Source organism: Mesoplodon bidens, assembly GCF_964165515.1.
Source record: "Mesoplodon bidens genome assembly, chromosome: 3".
Lineage (NCBI taxonomy): Eukaryota > Metazoa > Chordata > Mammalia > Artiodactyla > Ziphiidae > Mesoplodon > Mesoplodon bidens.
In genome coordinates, this window is record NC_138178.1 from 14344630 (window position 1) to 14363281 (window position 18652).

The 18652-nt window shown below is 40.6% G+C and overlaps 1 protein-coding gene across 1 annotated transcript in view; it reads left to right on the forward strand.

Moving 5' to 3' along the window:
* Nucleotides 1-18652, forward strand: part of NEBL (nebulette) — a 341624-nt gene that overhangs the window by 104059 nt on the left and 218913 nt on the right. Inside the window, exon 3 of the mRNA XM_081229877.1 lies at nt 17612-17696. Coding sequence (XP_081086003.1) covers nt 17612-17696 — 85 coding nt within the window. The remainder of the gene's footprint in view (nt 1-17611; nt 17697-18652) is intronic.

Genomic DNA, 18652 nt, shown 5'->3' on the forward strand with positions numbered 1-18652 from the left:
ATATATATATGATTACATAGCCTGATGCATCTGTGTTGAATAAATATAACAACATTGTTATTAGATACCTAATCATTACTTGTTGAAAGAATGAAGGTTTGAGAGACCTCAGTGTTCTGGCTTGGCAGATATTTTACTGAGGAGTGACAGTTACAATACTTGCAACCCTCTCAGTAGGAAAAACGATGATACTAAAATATTTCCATCTACAGTATTCCCATCTACAATTCTTTTTGAGTAAAAAGAAAATCTAGTTTATAAATAAATTAATAATTCCTTTAATCATGTATGTGTGTCTATATGCACAGATATGAGTCACATGCATGTTATTTTGTTAAAGAGAAAATTAAATTTTGGAGAATGATATCTCTCAACTGTCCCTCCTAAATGGGAAAGTTAAGTATTCAAGGAAAGGAGATAATTATCTTGTTCATTGTGCATAGAAAGCACACTTGGAGATCTTGGAGTTTTATGATTGCAGGCTTTCAAAATTCTGACAAGGCTGCTTCTAAATTAGTCAATGTCAAGTGCTGTATTTTTGTAGACTGACAACTGGTTGGTGTTGCTTCATTTTATTGAAAGAAGAAAAGCATAAAAAATGGCTCCACCATCTGTTGGATGTGAGGCATCAGACAGAAGGGTGATGTAGTATGTGGTGAGGAAAGGGTACTGCTGAGCTATAATCTCAGACCCTTTCTAAGATACAAATTTTACTACATTCGGGAAAGATAACTACTTATGTCAGATTTAAATCTTTAGCGGAAGTGGTATAAGTAGGTTGTAGGAAGATATTGGTGAAAACGTATTTCTTTCTTGTTTGTTTACAGAGCAGTCTCTCCCCCTCCCCCGCCCCTTTATTTCCTGGGAAATGTTATTTTTGAACCAGAAAGGCAAAGTCTTCCTCTGAGAACTTAATTAAATGCTTCAATGGAGTGAACTACTTTTACTTTTCATGTGGTTTAATTTTCTAAGTAAAAGCAAAGCGTGTCTGAAAGCCATTTGTTTTCGTTAAACAAAAATTAATGTATAATGCTAATCAGGTGGAAAAGAAAATTACAGAGTTAAGAGCTTGTGGTCTGGAGGGTGTGCTGGTAAATGTTTAACAACCGGCTCTCTGGGAACAAAAAGTCTGATTTGCAGTATTTGCCATTTTCCGTGGTGAAAAGACTCCCACCATGGTTAATTTCAAGCCACGGACCAGACATCACAGAAGATGGAGTCCGGAAGAGATACACAATAGCATACATTGTACAGTACTTTCCTTTACAATACATTAGATGTAAATAATGCCAAGAACATTGATAATAATACACAGTGTGGTAAAATAATTAAGAAGTGATGAGATTTGAGTATTACTTTTGCTTGTATTATAATAATTTATTTAACTCTAAGTTTATATAATTTAATTTTTAAAAATGGCTGTATTTAACAGCTTGCCCACAGCATTCCTGAAAATTTAATAATTGGCTCTGATAAGCTAGCATGAGATGGCTCCAGTTCACAGACCACTGGTGGGGGCAGACCTATGTTAGATTTCTGTGTCCAACACTGACTAGCTATTTGATAAGAGTACTTACCGGATAGGGTTGTTGGGATGATTAAATGAGATACTGAATAGCAGTCCTTAGAGTAATGCCTGACACTATAGTAAGTGCTAAGCAGTTATTAGTGTTTGATCTTTTATGGTAAAGGGAATGCAGGATGGCTCTCTCTATAGGTACCCTTCTAGTTATTTTAAACTACAGTTGACCCTTGAACAATGCGAGGGTTAGGGGCACTGTACTCTGTGCAGTTGAAAAATCTGCGTATGACTTTGACTCCCCAGCAACTTTACTTAACAGCCTACTGTTAACTATGATAACATAAACAGTTATTTTGTATATGTATTTTGTATGTTATATGTATTATATACTGTATTCTTACAATAAAGTAAGCTAGAGAAAAGAAAATGTTATTAAGAAAATCATAAGGAAGAGAAAATACATTCATAGTACTGTACTGTATTATTGATGCAGCAAGTTTATGTCATCTGTTTACAAGATGAATTGTCTATCAGTACCTACATCAATATGGTCTTATATGATGTAAAACACTGTAGATGTTGTATGTATTACAACACTAGACATCAAAAGTGAAAAGATTATGTGAAAAAAAATTCATATTTATCTACAGCATTGATCCATGCATTGCTCGTGAAGAAGCAGCAATATGATTGCTTTATGGTCTCCCAGTGTCATCGATAGGATTGCTCACAGTAGCCTAGCCTATACACTAATGAGTGAACCATTATAAAATCTTTATGGCATACAGTGTTACAGTCATATCCATAACACAGTATTGGAAACATCGTTACATTAAAAAAAACAAAACTCACTTACCTGAGATGATAGGCTGATAAGCAGTTTCTCCACTTAGAGAGAGAGGCATACTGTATGGTACTGTAATTCTTTGAAAGCAAAGTGATAAAACAGTAAGAAAAGGCACACATTATTAATTTTATATTAAATATCATCATATGCATGTATAAGGATAGAATAGTATCTACATATATTTTATGCATTCATGACATACCTAACTTTTAATTTTTTGATATTCCTAGGCGATGTGGTTAGTCTATGAGTTTTTTCAAGTTGTTGCAAATTTCCAAAAATTTTCCAATATATTTATTGAAAAAAATATGTGTATAAGTGAACCTACGCAGTTCAAACTTGTGTTGTTCAAGAGTCAACTAAATGATTTTATGTATAAGCTGAAGGTTGGTAATAAGGGGCCATAACCTCAATTAGTATAACCTTTTAAAATTGTATATTTTATTTTTAGTAAAAGAAGTTTCTCTTTCACATAAAAAATTCTCCTTTTTCTCCATGGCTTTTTCCATGTAGTCTGGATCTTCCCTCAGTTTTATTGGAAAGGATAGCATTGTCTTTATTCTGTCTGCACAATGCTATTGTGGTACTGATGCCAGAGTATCTTTGTAAGCTTTTGATACAGGAAGCATCTGTAGCTTTAGAATGAAACTGGCAAATTATTCAGAGTCCAGAAAAGACAAGTGAACATAGAGGCTGCAGTGGGGGTTTTGGGGTTTGGGGTAAGAGGAAAAATCAGTTATTTTAAAAATAAATGATCAATAAGATAATTAAGCCTAAATTATTTAATATTAACCATTGAAATATTTTCAAATAATTAATAAGCACCATCATATTAAGTTGAACATCACTAATTTAGAATCTGAAAACTCAGATGAAAAGTCATTAAAGTTTTTTTTTTATTGAGCAAAACATTCAAATTATTTTCCCTGTCTGAAATTCCTGGATCTCATGGGTAGGCAAAATCTAGTCTAAAACCAGAATTCTTTAATGTGTAACTTTTACTTCAGTCCAGTAGATAATTTTGTTGATTGGCATATTTATGATTTAAAGTGACAAAATTTCACTAACAGTAGTTTGAACCAGCAGTTCTCAGGATCCCTTTAAACTCTTTAAGATTATTGAGGAAAAGTTTTTGTGTTTATTGATTGATATTTACCATTTTAGCAATTAAAAGCTTTATAATATTTACATTTATGCATTAACTAAAGTTTTCTGTGCTTTGTTTATAGATTGATCCTACAAAATTAAATCTTATAAGAACAGCATTGAAAGTTAGGTTGTATAAATTAATCTACCTGGGAGAATAGACACCTATGTGGTTTGGTTCAGTAAGAAGGAGATATAAGTCCCAGCCCTGAACTAAAGTGTACCAGAAATGTAACTTTAATTTCCTATAACGACTTAATTTCTCTCAAGTCCTCATTCTGGTGGGGTGATGAAAACCCAAGGTAAGTAAATGTAGGATTTCACCCCCTTTTCCCCAAGATTGTGGCTAAATTACTGGGGATTTGCTGCCAGGACTTTGGAGGAGGCCTTATCTTGACCTTATCACCTGGTTCTCAAGGCCAGGCTCACACAGGTCACCCGAGATGTCTCTTGTTCCTTTGTCCACAGCCTTCTTGGTTCTAGTGGTTCTGTGTCCTGCGTGGAAGTACATACTAGGGCACTGTGGTCTCCGGACTCCATAGGCCACTGACTCTCGGGACTGCCAATGGCCCTTTCTGCCCGGACTTGGGGCTCTGAGCCAGGCCTATGCCTGCTGTCTCCTCTCTCTCTTCTCTTTATTCCCCTCCCCTCTTCATCTGAGTGATACTCTCTTAAGGGCACTTTCTCTGTGATTTTTTTTCCTCTCAAGGGCCAATCAGCATAGACTCCTTAATGGTCTCAGGCGTCAGGAGATACAAAAGCAAGGACTAGCCAGCCGTTTCTGCTTTCTTCCTTGTCATCCCCCAACGAGACTGTGAACTCTGGAAGGAGTCAGAGTGAGTGAGAGGTTGTGCAGACGGAAGGGGAAATACTGGGAGGAAAAAAAAATCAGTTGGCATTTCAAAAATCCTCCCTGGCCACATCATCCTATGCCTTTAAACCCTGCCAGTCAACAGAGTATACCACACTTGGAGGTCCAGTAGATCCTCAGATTTTTTTATGGTTTTTAATTTATTTTTTTCTTGCTTTGCTTCTGTGAGTTCAGTGTTTTTCAAACTGCGAATTGGACCCATTCCTGGATTAGGACATTGATTTAGTGGGCTGAGACCAGCATTAAAGAAAAAAAAAAGGAATCTACTAGAACAAAGTAGAAAAATGTTAGAGATCATCAGACAGAACAGATGTCTATATTGTTTGGAAACTTCCATTTTATATACACTTTGTGTACTGGGCTGTGGGGTAAGACGCATTTCTTACTGTGGGCTCTAGTCAGAGCTTTAAAAACACATTCTCAGTTGCCACTGAATTTGGTGTATCTTAAAATTTCTTGTTACTATGGAAAATGTCTTATTTTAATATTTAAAAAATATAGAGTGCATAGGTTGCAAACTTGAGTTGGCTTCACTGAAAATGTCATATTTTTGTCCTCATGGTTTGATACGGTATAAAACTATTTTCCTTCAAAATTTCAAAGCCATACTTTTGCCCATAAGACTGATGATACCTGCCTGGGTGACCACCTCTCCTGCCAGTGGAATATGCTCTGAATGGGGAGTAAATGGAGAAGGGAAAGGGCCCAAGGAGCCGGCTGGTTTTCAGATAGCCTGGGGACCCTGCTGACATTTCCAGAGCCCCCTTATATCTGGTCAACAGTTTTGACTCTATCCATCAACTATCAACTAAGGTGTCTTTAATTTTTCCTCTCTGCAGTCAGTGCTTTTAAAAAACTAACATTGTCTCTCTCTCTCTCTCTCTCTCTGTATGTTTATATATGTATTTATTATATATGTGTTTATGTACATTTAAAAAGTATTTCCATTGGACTTTGGGTGGGAGGTGCTTGGTTTGCCACTTGAGTCAAACATATTGAAGCGAATACGTACAATTTTGAAGGTAATAACTATTTTCCTTTTAAAATGGAGCATTTCATTCAGACCTTTCACAAAGTCCCTCTTTTCTCCCTGTGCCATTAACCTGCATATCCTTCTCTTCATCCAAGGCACTGACCACAGCAGCAGTACAGGCCTATTGTGTTTTCATTTAATTGTATAATCAATAGCCAGAAAAAAGTACATTTAAAGAAGAGTTGATCTGTTTTGTGGTTAGACTCTGCCTGAGGTACCTAGGAAAGGAATGTGACTTGCTTAGAGGGGGACAGGCAGGGACACCCTAAGTAGTTGGTGATGTTGTCTTCTATGAGTTCCTTTTCTCTAACCCACACTGGTCTAAAAGATGCTAATTTTGGTACAGTTTCCTTTGTTTTCCCCCAGTCTGCCTATTCTGAAACCACATCAAATGAATTATTGTACACAGTTTAGCACTGAACAAATTGAAGTATGTTGAAGTCTTCCTCTGTTCCACCAGGATATATCACTAATTGCATAGTGGAGGCCGATGGTTAAATAGCTTTTAGATTCTTGATATTACTTTCATAGCCTGTAAAGTTAGGAAACAACTGACCTGCAAATTGTCAAATAAGTAGAGTCTGTGGAGGGCAAGGAGATTTAGCCTGTGGTCCCGGAGGTTTGGCGGTCGTTGCCTGGAGTGCTACGTTGAGAAGAACGTTGGGTCTTTTCTGGACGCTTCAGGAGGAGTGGTGTGAATTAGTGATGTCTGCCCTGAGCATGGGTGGTAACACATGGGCCAAGTATAGACCAATATGCCAGTGGTAGTGGCTCTTCTTCTTAGTTACCCACAATTTATTTGATTTGATTTTTGGCCACACATTTTTCTGTGAGACTATAACATTTTTACCAAAAATGCACAGCTGGGTATAATATCACATTTTTAGGTTTGCGTAGGTCTTTCTAAAAAATAGAATTATGCTTCCCCCCCTTTCTTTAAGCTTTACGTAATTATTTTTACAGATACTGAGTATTTGCTATAGGTACTATGTTTATTATTATTTTTACCAAAGGAAGATAATGTGATCTTTCTTGTGTTTCTAATGTTCTGTTTTCCTAGGAACTTTGTTTTTAATATTTTTCAGACTGTGGTAATGCCTCAGATACTTGAGTCCCAGATCTGTATGTGTTCTCTTGGCTCTAGTCACCAGCACCTTTTGGTGGTTCCTGGGCATGAATCACAGAGCTGCCCAGCTGCACGTGTGCCCCTGTTTATACATTCTCACGGTCAATGTCAGTAACAGCATAGGGCACAGACTCTCCTCTACCAGCTCATATTTTTCTTAAACAGCATCTGGGGTGTGTGTATGTGTATTAATTACTCACCTTTTACAGAGTAATTCAAAATCTAGGTGACATGTTCCAATAGCTGATAAGCATTTCATAGTGTGGTCGGTTTTCTGTGTAATCCCTTTGATCATGGCCTCTTTTGTAAACACACGATAGAGGTTACAATGGAGTCCCGCCGAGGAAGTAATCCAGAGGGTGGCAAGTTTTTGACCCTTACAGACAGAAAGAGAATTTGGTAAATCGTTAGGTTATTGACTGCCCTTTAGAGAGCCAGGGGTTTGCTTTCTGTACCTCCTTTCAGCTGGGCTTGTATTTCACGTACGGGAGGTACATTACCATAATCCATTTTTCGCTTTTATGTGATCTACCAGCGGCTCTTGTAAACCTCCTTTCTGAAGAGCACTCCCCATTTACTTGCTCTAATTCACCGTCTTTTTTTAAATCATAAAAATTGATGTTTTGCAACCAGTGGCATTATATGGGAGTTGTTTATGGAGGTGCTGCAGGGAAGATTAGTGGTAGAATTAAGAACGCGATGACAGCTGGGGAGAGAAATCTATGAAGAGACATCACATCAATGACATAGCAAGAGAGTGAAAGAAGCGTGTTAAACTCGAAGATACTGGAAGAATATCATGAGTAAAATTATAATATGTCTTTTGCTGACGTTGCATAGTGTTAATCATACACAAACAAATGTTTACTTAAGGAGTTACGTTAGGTAGAAAATGCCCAGATTGACCCCAATATGTAAAAAAGATATGATCTTAAAATGCTTCTACCCATTAGATGTTAATTTCCCTGACAGCACTCACACTGGAATATTAGTAGAAATAATGTGGAATTGTTTTTACTCAGTGTTATCATCTAGGTCTTAAAACATTTGCTATGAGAATTTCCTAATTTATACAATTTTACACATCTGAAAGGATAACCAAAGTAGGATGGTTTTTGCAAATTATTAATAGTTACGGAATTTCCCAGGAATTTTTATTCAAAGGAAAAAAACTTGCAGGTTTTCTCCTTCTCTTACGTAATATGCCATTTTCCATTATTGCTCTTTAACAAACAAAAACCTTCCAATACAATGAACGTGAGCTTTAGGATATTCTTTTGGAGAAAGAAGTATAAATGGAGACTAGGAATGTGAGCGCCTGTATGCTTTGCCCTTGAAGAACCAGGTAAAGAAGCCCAGTGCATGGCTTTGGGTGTTCAGGCCCTGTGAGATTTCCAGGTGGGAAAGAAAATGGTAGGAGAAACTCCCTGATGTGTCCGGCAAAGTGTGCTTAGGCAGCAAAAGCATTTACAAAGGAAGGCCCGTGGCTGTTTGGAGCTGGCTTCAGTTCAGATTTTTTCGGCCATGGAGGAGGTCTTCCTTAAACAAATCTGTTAACATTTTAGTTTTGGAAGGAGCACAGCACATTGTAGATATAAATGTACCAGTTCATGTTTCTGTCTGAAGCAGCTCCGTCTCACCATCCCTGAGACCCTATCCCTTCATGAGTAGGTCTGATTTGATCTCGTCTTCAAAGCCGTGCCTGGCCTGTGTGTCCTCGTGCTGCGTTTGTCCCTGTTGCTCCTTTGCCGTTAGAAACTTTTCTGTGCAGAGCACGGGGCTCCTTGGGCCCCTCCTGCTGGATGCGTTTTCTTCATGGAGATCTAGCAGTTGTTTCTCATGTTTAGTGTGTGATGGCAGATGCCAGCCTGGGTTAAAGTCTTCCTCTCTTTCTCTCTTCCCCTCCCTTCTCATCCTGCATCTGTCCCCACCCCAGTTTCATGCTGTTTCCTTTTCTTACTACATCTGGGCTCCAAAGCAGCCAACCTCAGGGAGGCTGTAAACGATGGGGCCGGATACACGTATGAAGAGTTGATATTACAACTGAGACAGTGTCATTTCTTTTCATGATTCTGCTGTCATTCCATATGGCACACGTTGGCATCCTGCTTTTTCCTGCCTTGGAGGCAGACTGGTGGTCCTCAGTCCACACTGGTGAGTCCTGACAGTGGTTCATGGCCAGGCCGGCTCTGAGGCCCCTTTTGATTGGTGGGTGTTCATGATATGCTGCTTATTAGATAGGTTGAATACTGCCCCGTGGAGAGACATTACTAGTGTTATTGTCACAAATTCCGTATTTCACATATTTGATATATTTATTCATTTTGTGTCTGTTTGCTTGACCCAGCGATAAATGGGAGAGGGGTGTTGAAATCTCTCACCATATTGGTGAATATGCCAGTTTTCCCTGTCGGCAATGTTGCACGCACGTGCACACAATCTCTCTCTCTCTCTCTTTCTCCCTCTCTCCTTATATATATGTGCATACATATATACACACACACATATTTTTAAAAATCTACATTTAACACGATGCTTTTTTGGTGACTTGAGCCTTCATCACTGTAGAGTGTCTCTATTCTTAATAATGCCTTTACTTTAAAAGTATATTTTGTCTCATTTTAATATAGCTATTTTATAGTGGAGTTAAAAAATATGACTATATATTGATCTTTTAGCTAGCAGATGTAACCCATTTACATTTTTGTGATTATTGAATTGTTTCTCCCAACTGTTAAATTTCTATTTGTCTCGTTTATTCTACGCTTTTTGTTTCTATTCTCTTTCTTTTTCTTAATTTTATTGAGTTTGAGTTTTGGCACTTTAAAAAAAATTGATTTTTCCCTTTTATAGGATTTGAATTTATGTGTTATATTTCCATTCTTTGTTGTTACCCTTAGAATTTTACCACATTTATTTCAGCACAGTTTAAAATTCAGTAATGTCTTAACCTTTCTCATGAAGAGCAGAAGGACCTCAGAATGCTTTATTTCCATGCTACCTTCTCAGTTTACTATCAGATGTTTTAGCTTTGTCTTTTTCCATACAATGTTGTGTGTATGTGGGCGTGTGTATGCGTATGCATGTGTGTGGTGCATCGCATTTAGCATTTTATTTGCTTAACATTCCTTTTTGCATGTTAGCTTGTCCTTCTGGAATTATTTCCTTTTTTGCTGAATTGCATCCTTTATAAGTAGCTTCATAGACGACCCTGGTGGTGGTAATCTCTCTCCGGGCCTGGTTATTTTAAAATGTTTTATTTTTCACTTTTTAAAGATAATTTTGAATGATGTGAAACAATCATTATTGCTACAAAATGGAGTTGTTCTAATTCGGGAGATACTTAAAATTGTGTTCAAACCTTCTGTTGTCTCCCCACTATCCAATATAGTTATGACCTTGACCCTTGGATAAAATTACTTCCTTGGGTAAAATCAGAGCGTAAAAAGATGGTCCAAAGAAAAGTCATCAGGCGCTCACCTGACTCAGAAAGGCAGAACTGAAGAGTCAATTTAATAACGTGAGGTCAGAACTTCTGCCTTTTAAATGTTCTTAAGAGATAAAGCTGCATTTTCTTTTTTTTTTTTTTTTTTTTTTTTTTTAAGAAGATGTTGGGGGTAGGAGTTTATTAATTTATTTATTTTTGCTGTGTTGGGTCTTCGTTTCTGTGCGAGGGCTTTCTCTAGCTGTGGCAAGCGGGGGCCACTCTTCATCGCAGTGCGCGGGCCTCTCACTATCGCGGCCTCTCGTTGCGGAGCACAGGCTCCAGATGCGCAGGCTCAGCAGTTGTGGCTCACGGGCCCAGTTGCTCCGCGGCACGTGGGATCCTCCCAGCCCAGGGCTCGAACCCGCGTCCCCTGCATTAGCAGGCAGACTCTCAACCACTGCGCCACCAGGGAAGCCCGCATTTTCTTAAAGCAGATAATATACTAAAAATGTTAATACAGTTCCTCTTTCATGAATGGTAAGTTGTTAGGCAGAAGAGGGCCTAAGGTCCCCAAGACTGCCCCCAGGCTTGATGATTCTCTGGGAGGCCTCCCAGGACGCAGCCTAGAGTCATACCTGTGGCTATGATTTATTACGGCAAAAAGATACAAAGCAAAACCAGCAAAGGGAAAAGGCGCATGGGGCAGAATGCAGAGGAAACTAAGCATGGGCTTCCAGAGGTCTCTCCCAGAAGGTCACACGGGACACACTTAGCCCCCCCGGCAATGAACTGTGACAGCACGCGTCACACGTTGCCACAACCACTCAAGCTCGATAGAGACTCAGCTCCCAGGGTTTCTGCCGGGGGCTCTTTACAGAGGTACCTCTGCCTGGCACGTACCCAAACTCCAGACTCCCAGAAGGAGAGCACGTGTTCTGCATCAACCTTACTGTTTGTACAAGCAGCTCAGGCACAGCGCTCCACCCTTATCAACGGATGGTGGTGGGAACCCTCCCGGAATCCAGGTTCTTAGACACTAGCCAAGGGCCAGCCTTGAAAGCTGGCTTTTCATATAGAGCATTTGGGCCTGCTCTATTTACTCTTTTCTGCACAGGGCCCATCAGTAAATAATGATATGATAACAAATGCTTCTGACACCTGAGTTCTGTTCTCAGCGTTTCTAGCTTGAGTAGCACTGTAACAGTGGTCAGAGAAACAATAAACTGGGGACAGTGGGTAGACTTACGTGCTGGTGAGGAGGAGACTCAGACAGGAGTCACTGACCCACGGTGTGGCACAGGATTAGAGGGAGATGGCAGGCCATTTGACTTTGCCAGGCAGGTGAGAATGAAAAAAGAGATCTCTGATCTTTTTCTGGAAGATCTCTTGGAAAATCTTGAAACAGCTAGCAGTTGGAAACAGCTAGCAGTCTTAAAATTAGTGGCCTCTTATAATGTTAGAGATCTATTATGTAGGGTCCGCAACCTCAGCACTGCGGATATTTTGGAGTGGGGGCCGTCCTGTGCACTGCAGGATGTTTAGCAGCATCCCTGGCCTCTGCTCACTGGATGCCAATAGCATCTGTCTCCTCACCACCTCCCCCGGTTGTGACAACCAAAAATGTCTCCTGACGTTGCCTGTTGCTAGCTATCCTCCAGGGACAGTGGTTGAGAACCATTGTATTACTGCAGAGTTTACGATAAATAAATTCCTAACGATCTTAGCTTTATATATCTAAGTGGTTTACTCATATCTCACATTTATAGTAGGTTTCCATTTATAAAGCTCTTTCATGTGTTTCTAGCAAGAAGCTATATAGATGAAGGCAATGAAGGCAATGAGACACAGAGGTTAAGTCACTTTGCAGTAAAGCAAAGAGAAAGTAATAGTAGACATAATAGTAATCATAATATTTTTTGTTATTAATCATAGATATTTTATTGACTGCCTATGATGAGCCAGACACTGATTGAAATGCTTTACAGGTGTTCATTTTGCAACAAGCGTAACAAGTGCTATCATTGTGTTGATTTCACAGATGAGGAACTTGAGGCCAGAGAGATTAAGAAACCTGCCAAAGGCACACAGTAGGTGGAAAAGCCACGTCCAGACCCAGGCCATTTGGCTCCAGTGCTCTCGTGACCCCTGGGCTCTGGGTAAACAGTGAGAGCTTCTGGATTCTTGCTCTTCTCTGATACTGTTCTGTCTCATTACTATCTCTGTGGAGGTTGCCATTTGCTTATTACACTGCCTTCCTCACTACCCCCAGCTCTGGTCTCCTGGTTTACATACAACTTTTCCTATATTCTTGTCAACTGAATCTCACAGAGATGAAAAAATTGGGAAACCCTCTTTCTGTGACCTAACTTTGCTGTTTCAGTTGTGGTCTTCTGTGATTATCTTGATTCTTTCTCTTTTGATTTATCTTTAATGTAGCATTTCATCGAAATCTGGATTTGTTGCAGCTGTCAGCCTAATCTTGACACATACGCTTCATCCAATTCCTGCATATTTCAGCTAAGAGGCTTCTGTTTATGATGCTTAAACATTTCACGATATTCTTCAGATCTTTCCACCAGCTCCCAATGTGTTATTTGTCATAGTTCCATGATTATATTTTATTATCCAGGAAATATTTCAATGTACCCATTTATCCACCCCACCTTTTGGGTTTTTTCTTTTTACTTTTTTCCTGATTCCTTTTGAACATGTGTTTTTCATGCCCCGTGCCTTATGCCCCAAGTTCTGTCCCCTAATATGGACAAGGAGAAAATGTCCTTCTTCCTCTAAGCCTAGTGAAGAAATCATCTTTCCTGGAGCTTTCTTTTCAAGACATTTATTTTAGGAAGACCTTCTACAATTATTTAAATGCAGTATTTGTGTAGAGCTAGAATTAACTGTATGGTACCGTCAATTAGCTTTAAAATGCTTTGCTTCTCTGTTCCTCTGATCCCGTGAGGGACCACTGAGCCCTCAGTTTATTTCTGGGTCTGTTTTTCTTTTATGGATGGGGCAGTGAGTGGGTGGGAGTTGAGACTATGACTTCAGAGCAGAATATCGTCAGATTAGTTTAGATGGCATCGCTACATGGACGTGACATTGAGAAATCGAGGATTTTCAGATGTGTCCAGTTTGGCAAAATTCATTAGGTTTCTCCAGATGTTGTAATTAGTATTTTTTATGTAAATAGTGTGTGCTGCCACGTCTGTAATTACATTTACTACTTCAGTGTCTCATGGTTCCAACTCATGAGACGATTCCACTCTCTTTTGATTGTTAGGCACTTTTTCCCAAGACCCTATTCACTTGAATTTTTAAAATAAATTTATTTATTTATTTAATTTTGGCTGCGTTGGGTCTTTGTTGCTGCACGTAGGCTTTCTCTAGTTGCGGTGAGCGGGGGCTACTGTTGTGGTGCGTGGGCTTCTCACTGCGATGGCTTCTCTTGTTGCGGAGCATGGGCTGGCTCTAGGCATGCGGGCTTCAGTAGTTGTGGCGCACGGGCTTAGTTGTTCTGTGACATGTAGGATCTTCCCGGACCAGGGCTCAAACCCGTGTCCCCTGCATTGGCAGGCGGATTCTTTTTTTTTTTTTTTTGCGGTACGTGGGCCTCTCACTGTTGTGGCCCCTCCTGTTGCGGAGCACAGGCTCCGGACGCGCAGGCTCAGCGGCCATGGCTCATGGGCCCAGCTGCTCCGCAGCATGTGAGATCTTCCCAGACCGGGGCACGAACCCGTGTTCCCTGCATCGGCGGGCGGACTCTCAACCACTGCGCCACCAGGGAAGCCCGGCAGGCGGATTCTTAACCACTGCACCACCAGGGAAGTCCTTCACTTGAATTTTGCTAGCTCTGAAGATAACTTTGGTCCCCAAAGCCTTAGATTTTAATCCATTGTAGTGCTCATGACTCCTAGTAGTTTCAGATATGAATTCTTCCTTTCCTTGGCATTTTTTATTGTGGTTATTAATACAAAGTTGAATTTTTCTTCTGGATCAAAAATTTGGATAGTTCCTTCTTGTTATGCATCTTTAGAGAAAGTTATGTTACCCATTATTACAAAATCATTAAATTTTAGGATTGGGAAGGATATTGGAAAAAGTGCAAAGTATTACAATCTGTTTATAGTCCTCAATATAATTGCTCAGCATGTCAGTAAGTTTGTTGCTTTGGCCGTCAGGTGAGCAGAGTATGTCCTCTAAAAAGAAAGAAAGAAAGAAAAAAGCAGCAGCTTTTCAATTTGTTTTTCTTTTCAGTGTAAAACCTTGTTCCAAATAGAACTTAGTATGGGTTCCCAATATCAAATGTGTTAAAGTGGTGTTTTATTTATATGCATGTATTTTGTAAGTTCAAATCTATCACCTTTTTGCATTATAAAATCAAATGGTGGGAATAGATTATTTTCATGAAATGATAACTTTAAAATGGGAGATATGAGTGGCAAGTGAAGTTTTGTTAGTATCCAAGTAGACGTTGTTTTTGCCTGGTGTGGGCCAAGTTCATGTACATACAGAGAAGCAATTGCAAATTGAATGTCCCGCCCCCCCAACAGTTCAGTTTTCCATCTTAGAATGCTGTTTAATTAAAAATTCTGTTTAATTTTTAAATTATGTTTACTTAAAAATTCTGTTTAATATTTAATTTATGTTTAATTTAAAATGCAATTTTTAGCTTTTAAACATAATTTTTAATTAAACGTAAATGGCAGGAGAAGGTTGTCCCCTCAAAGTCTGCCCCTAAACTGAGTTAACCTGCAAGTTAGTATAGTACAGTCTCAACGGGTTAAACTTTCTGTAACATGTTTGAGAGTAGATTTTAATTACAGTTTCAAAAGTAGTTAAAATACCTACATAAACATTTTTGAATTAAACATTGTGGAAATCCTGAAAATCTCTGTGAAAGTTTATTCCACAGAATGTATTTTGAAAGAAAAAAGTGCTAATTTGTTATTTTAGCTTTAAAGTATACCAGTACATACATAATGGGTACATTTTAAAGTCCAGTGAAGTTCAGCTCTCCAAGATTGAGTTGCAAACATTCTGAAACACACTGAAGTTGTCTGTCCAGCTTCACCTGTTTGGAGCACAGTTCAGAAGTAGCCCCCAAGTAATCTATAAAAATATCGAATCACTGTGTTGTACACTTGAAAGTAATATAATGTTGTAAGTCCACTATACTTCAATAAATTAAAAAGAAAAATAAGTAGCCCCCATAGTGTGCGGCTGACACGAAGTCTATGACTTCCGGATACGGAGAGGGAGACACCTTGCCTATTACAGCTTCCTCACTTGAACCAGTAACTCTAGTTTTACCAGCATTTCACTAAACTTGACTACTCTCTAGTTGCTTACCCTGGGATAGAAGAAGGAAACCAGAAGGGAAGAAGGCTGTGCAAGGCCAACTGCTGTGTGTGAGAAATGATCTCTTTGCCAGTCCAACAGACATAAAAGTGCAACGATCTCATGCGATTTAGGCCATTCCAACCTTTGTAAACTGTGAAAGCACTACTGCTTTGTATCATGATCTGATAATGTCTATTTAGATGACCTTGAGTTATCATGAAAAAATTTAAATTAAGTTTGTATCTGCTCTAAGAAGGCAAGAAAATTATGGTGAAATAGTGAGGCTTAGAGGACTTTTGAGAAACCACAGGAAGATTTGGAAGGTGGACATCACCAAGGAGAGGGGCCACGGAGAAGGAAACAGGGAGTGGGGGCTCTTGGAGGGACGGCTCTGAGCTCCACAGCTTTTGTGGTGACAGAGTCACAGCAGCCAGAGATGTACCCTCCGTGCCGGCTGGGCGTGGGGAGCAGAGGCAGTCGCTAGGGCTCTTAACCACGCGTGGGAGTAGACGCCATCACTTCACCACCAGGAGGGCTTGTGTGTTAGCATATATGTCATTATGTATGATGTAATGAAGCTTTCTGTAGCCTGACATGCACTGTAGTCATATGGCTCCTTCTCTCTCCTCTTTCTCCTACCCTCCTCCCTCCCTCCCTTCTATTCTTCTTTCCACAAATATTTATTGAAGTCATATGAGCCAGATGCTGGTAGGTGCTGAATGTGCTCTGACAAGGGACAAGATAGCCTGTTCTTGCGGCCGCGCAGAACTTTCCTTGTACTGTGAGACAGAGACATGTCAATAGGAACATACAAATGAATACGAAAAAAATCATAATGGGACAGAAAGTACATTCTAGGACACATTTGCGAGACCAGAAAGGCTTCCTGGAGAAAGTAAAATCGAAGGCGAGACCTAACAGATAAAGAGGAGTTAGCCAGAGAAGTGGGGTGTTCCAGGCCAGGGAAAAGCATGCAGGGGAAGAGGTGGGAAAGAGAAGGGTGAACTTCTCAGCCAGAGCATGGATGTGAGCGAGAAGTGTGCAGAAGGCTCATCGTGGGGGCCTTGGGGGACCCGAGGCTAGACTTTTTTCCTTGGATCAATGGGAAGCCATGGAAAGGTTTTACTCAGAGGAGTCAGGTGATCAGGTTGGCATTGTGGAAAGTTTGCTTTGGCGAGTTGGATTAGGAGGGCAAGACTGGCAAGTGTTGTAGTTACCTAAACGATAAACGTGGCCTAAAATGAAAAAATGCAGTGGAGACGGAGAGAAGTAAATATAATCAAGACACGTTTAGGAGATAAAATCAATAGACTTGGTGATGGACTGATTAGATGTGTGCAGAGTCAAGATTGCTCCCAGGTTTCTGGTGTGGGCAACTGGGCACTAATTAATGAAAGAGAATACACGGGGAGGAAGTAGTGGTGGGATTGTGCTGGGATGATGGACTGTTGGATTTCAGACTGAATGTGTGGTGAATATGGGGTATGCACAAGTGGAAATGCCAGTGGCTCTGAAATTCAGGAGGGAAAGCTGGGCTAGAGGTGTAGATTTGGAAGTGATCAGCATGCATAGAAGGGGTACCCAGAGCTGTGGGAACGAGTGAGATCACCCCGGCGATCACCCAGGCGTACGCTGAGAAGAGAAGAAAGCCTGTTAGAGCCCTGAAGGAGGATGGGCAGAGAGGAGCCCCCAGGAGACAGAGGAGGAACAGCTAGAAGGGGAGAAGCTGGCCAGGAGCATGTGGGGACAAAGACACCGAGGAAGAGGATGGAGGAGAGGCTAAGCAAGAGGAAGCCCAAAAGATGTCTGTTGGATCCTCTGTGCTGCAGGAAGCCATTACAGCTTTAACCAGAGAAACGTCTGGAAACGAGCTAGAATGCATAGCATTGAGGAGAGAGCTGGAAGAGATGAGCAGAGACAGTGAGCTTAGTCCTCTTTGTAAGCAAGTTTGGCTGAAGGAGAGAACAGACTCTAGGACCTCATGCTAGAATAGTGTGGGTGGAGGGAGAGATAGAAGTCAGGGGAGCCTTGAGTGTGCTTGGATGCTGACTGGATGTAGCTCACAGAATAGAGAAGCATAGGGTGAAATTTTGGGAGACAGTGAGGATAAGTGGGTCATAGAGGTTCATTAGAATGGAGGAGGGCTTGAGACCCAGAATAATAACAGAGAGGTGACCTTGGCTAAGAGGAGAGACACCTCTTCCATTGGGACAGAAGGGAAGAATAAAACAACTGGTGTTAAAGTATTGTTTTGTGACACAGTATTTTAATTATGTTCTTTAAAAAAATTTCTCCACAGACACTACCCAAAGCAGTCCTTCACCACGGTGGCAGATACACCTGAAAATCTCCGCCTGAAACAGCAAAGTGAATTGCAAAGTCAGGTAATTTCTGAAAGACCTATTTTCGTTACATTCGTTCTAAATATTATTCCCAAGGCTGCTCTTTGGTCATCGTACTGTTGGTGCCAGGTCACCAGCCGGTGTGCAGCCTGAAAGCAGGCCTGGGTGGGCAGTCCAGGCAGAAGTGCTGAATGTGTTTTATTCCCGGTCTTGGATCATCCTGATAGTCTCGGTTCTGTTATCCACATGGGACTAGGGCAAGTAAATGAGTTCTGGTCAGAGTAAGTGTTTCCCAACAATATTGATTTATTTGGTCCTAAATATTTAAAAACATTTTATAAATAGCTTTTCCACACTGCATATGTAGGGGAAAAAAGAGGTGTTAACTTGACCCAATTGCAGTGAGTGTGGGGCTAACACCCTGTCTGTGTATCTCACACCAGCCACTAGCTTTGTTTTCATCCTGTCACTTTCTTCATATTTCTTTCATATGTCACACTGACAGCATGAACAAAGATTAGAACACCATGACTGGCTCCCAGTCAACCATTTTGGATGGAAACGTGCCTTCAATATGGCGAAACACATCAGTTAAGACTAGGGATTTGAATGACAGTGTTTTCGTCAGGGACACCCCGTCTCTTCTTGAGAAACCTAGGGTGCTCCGTTTCAGAGAAGTTATCTTGCCGGGCACGGTGTAGGACGGCGCTGAGCAGCCACATGGCAGCCCACTGGTCAGCGGCGAGGTAAAATAACACTGAGGACCGGGGAGGGAAGGCTGAGTTGAGGTCCCCCTTCCACTGTTCATTGGTTGTGGCCTTGGGCCAGCCACTGGGATTCTTTGTGCTGGTGTAAAGTGAGACGGTCTATCTGATCTTGTCTACCTGTCTTGAGGGTGGCTGCAGGTGTCCAATAGGTAGTCAGGTGTGAAAGCATTTTGAAAAGTTAAAAAAAGACCGTATGACTGTGGAGGCCGATTATGAGTACCGTGGTTCCTG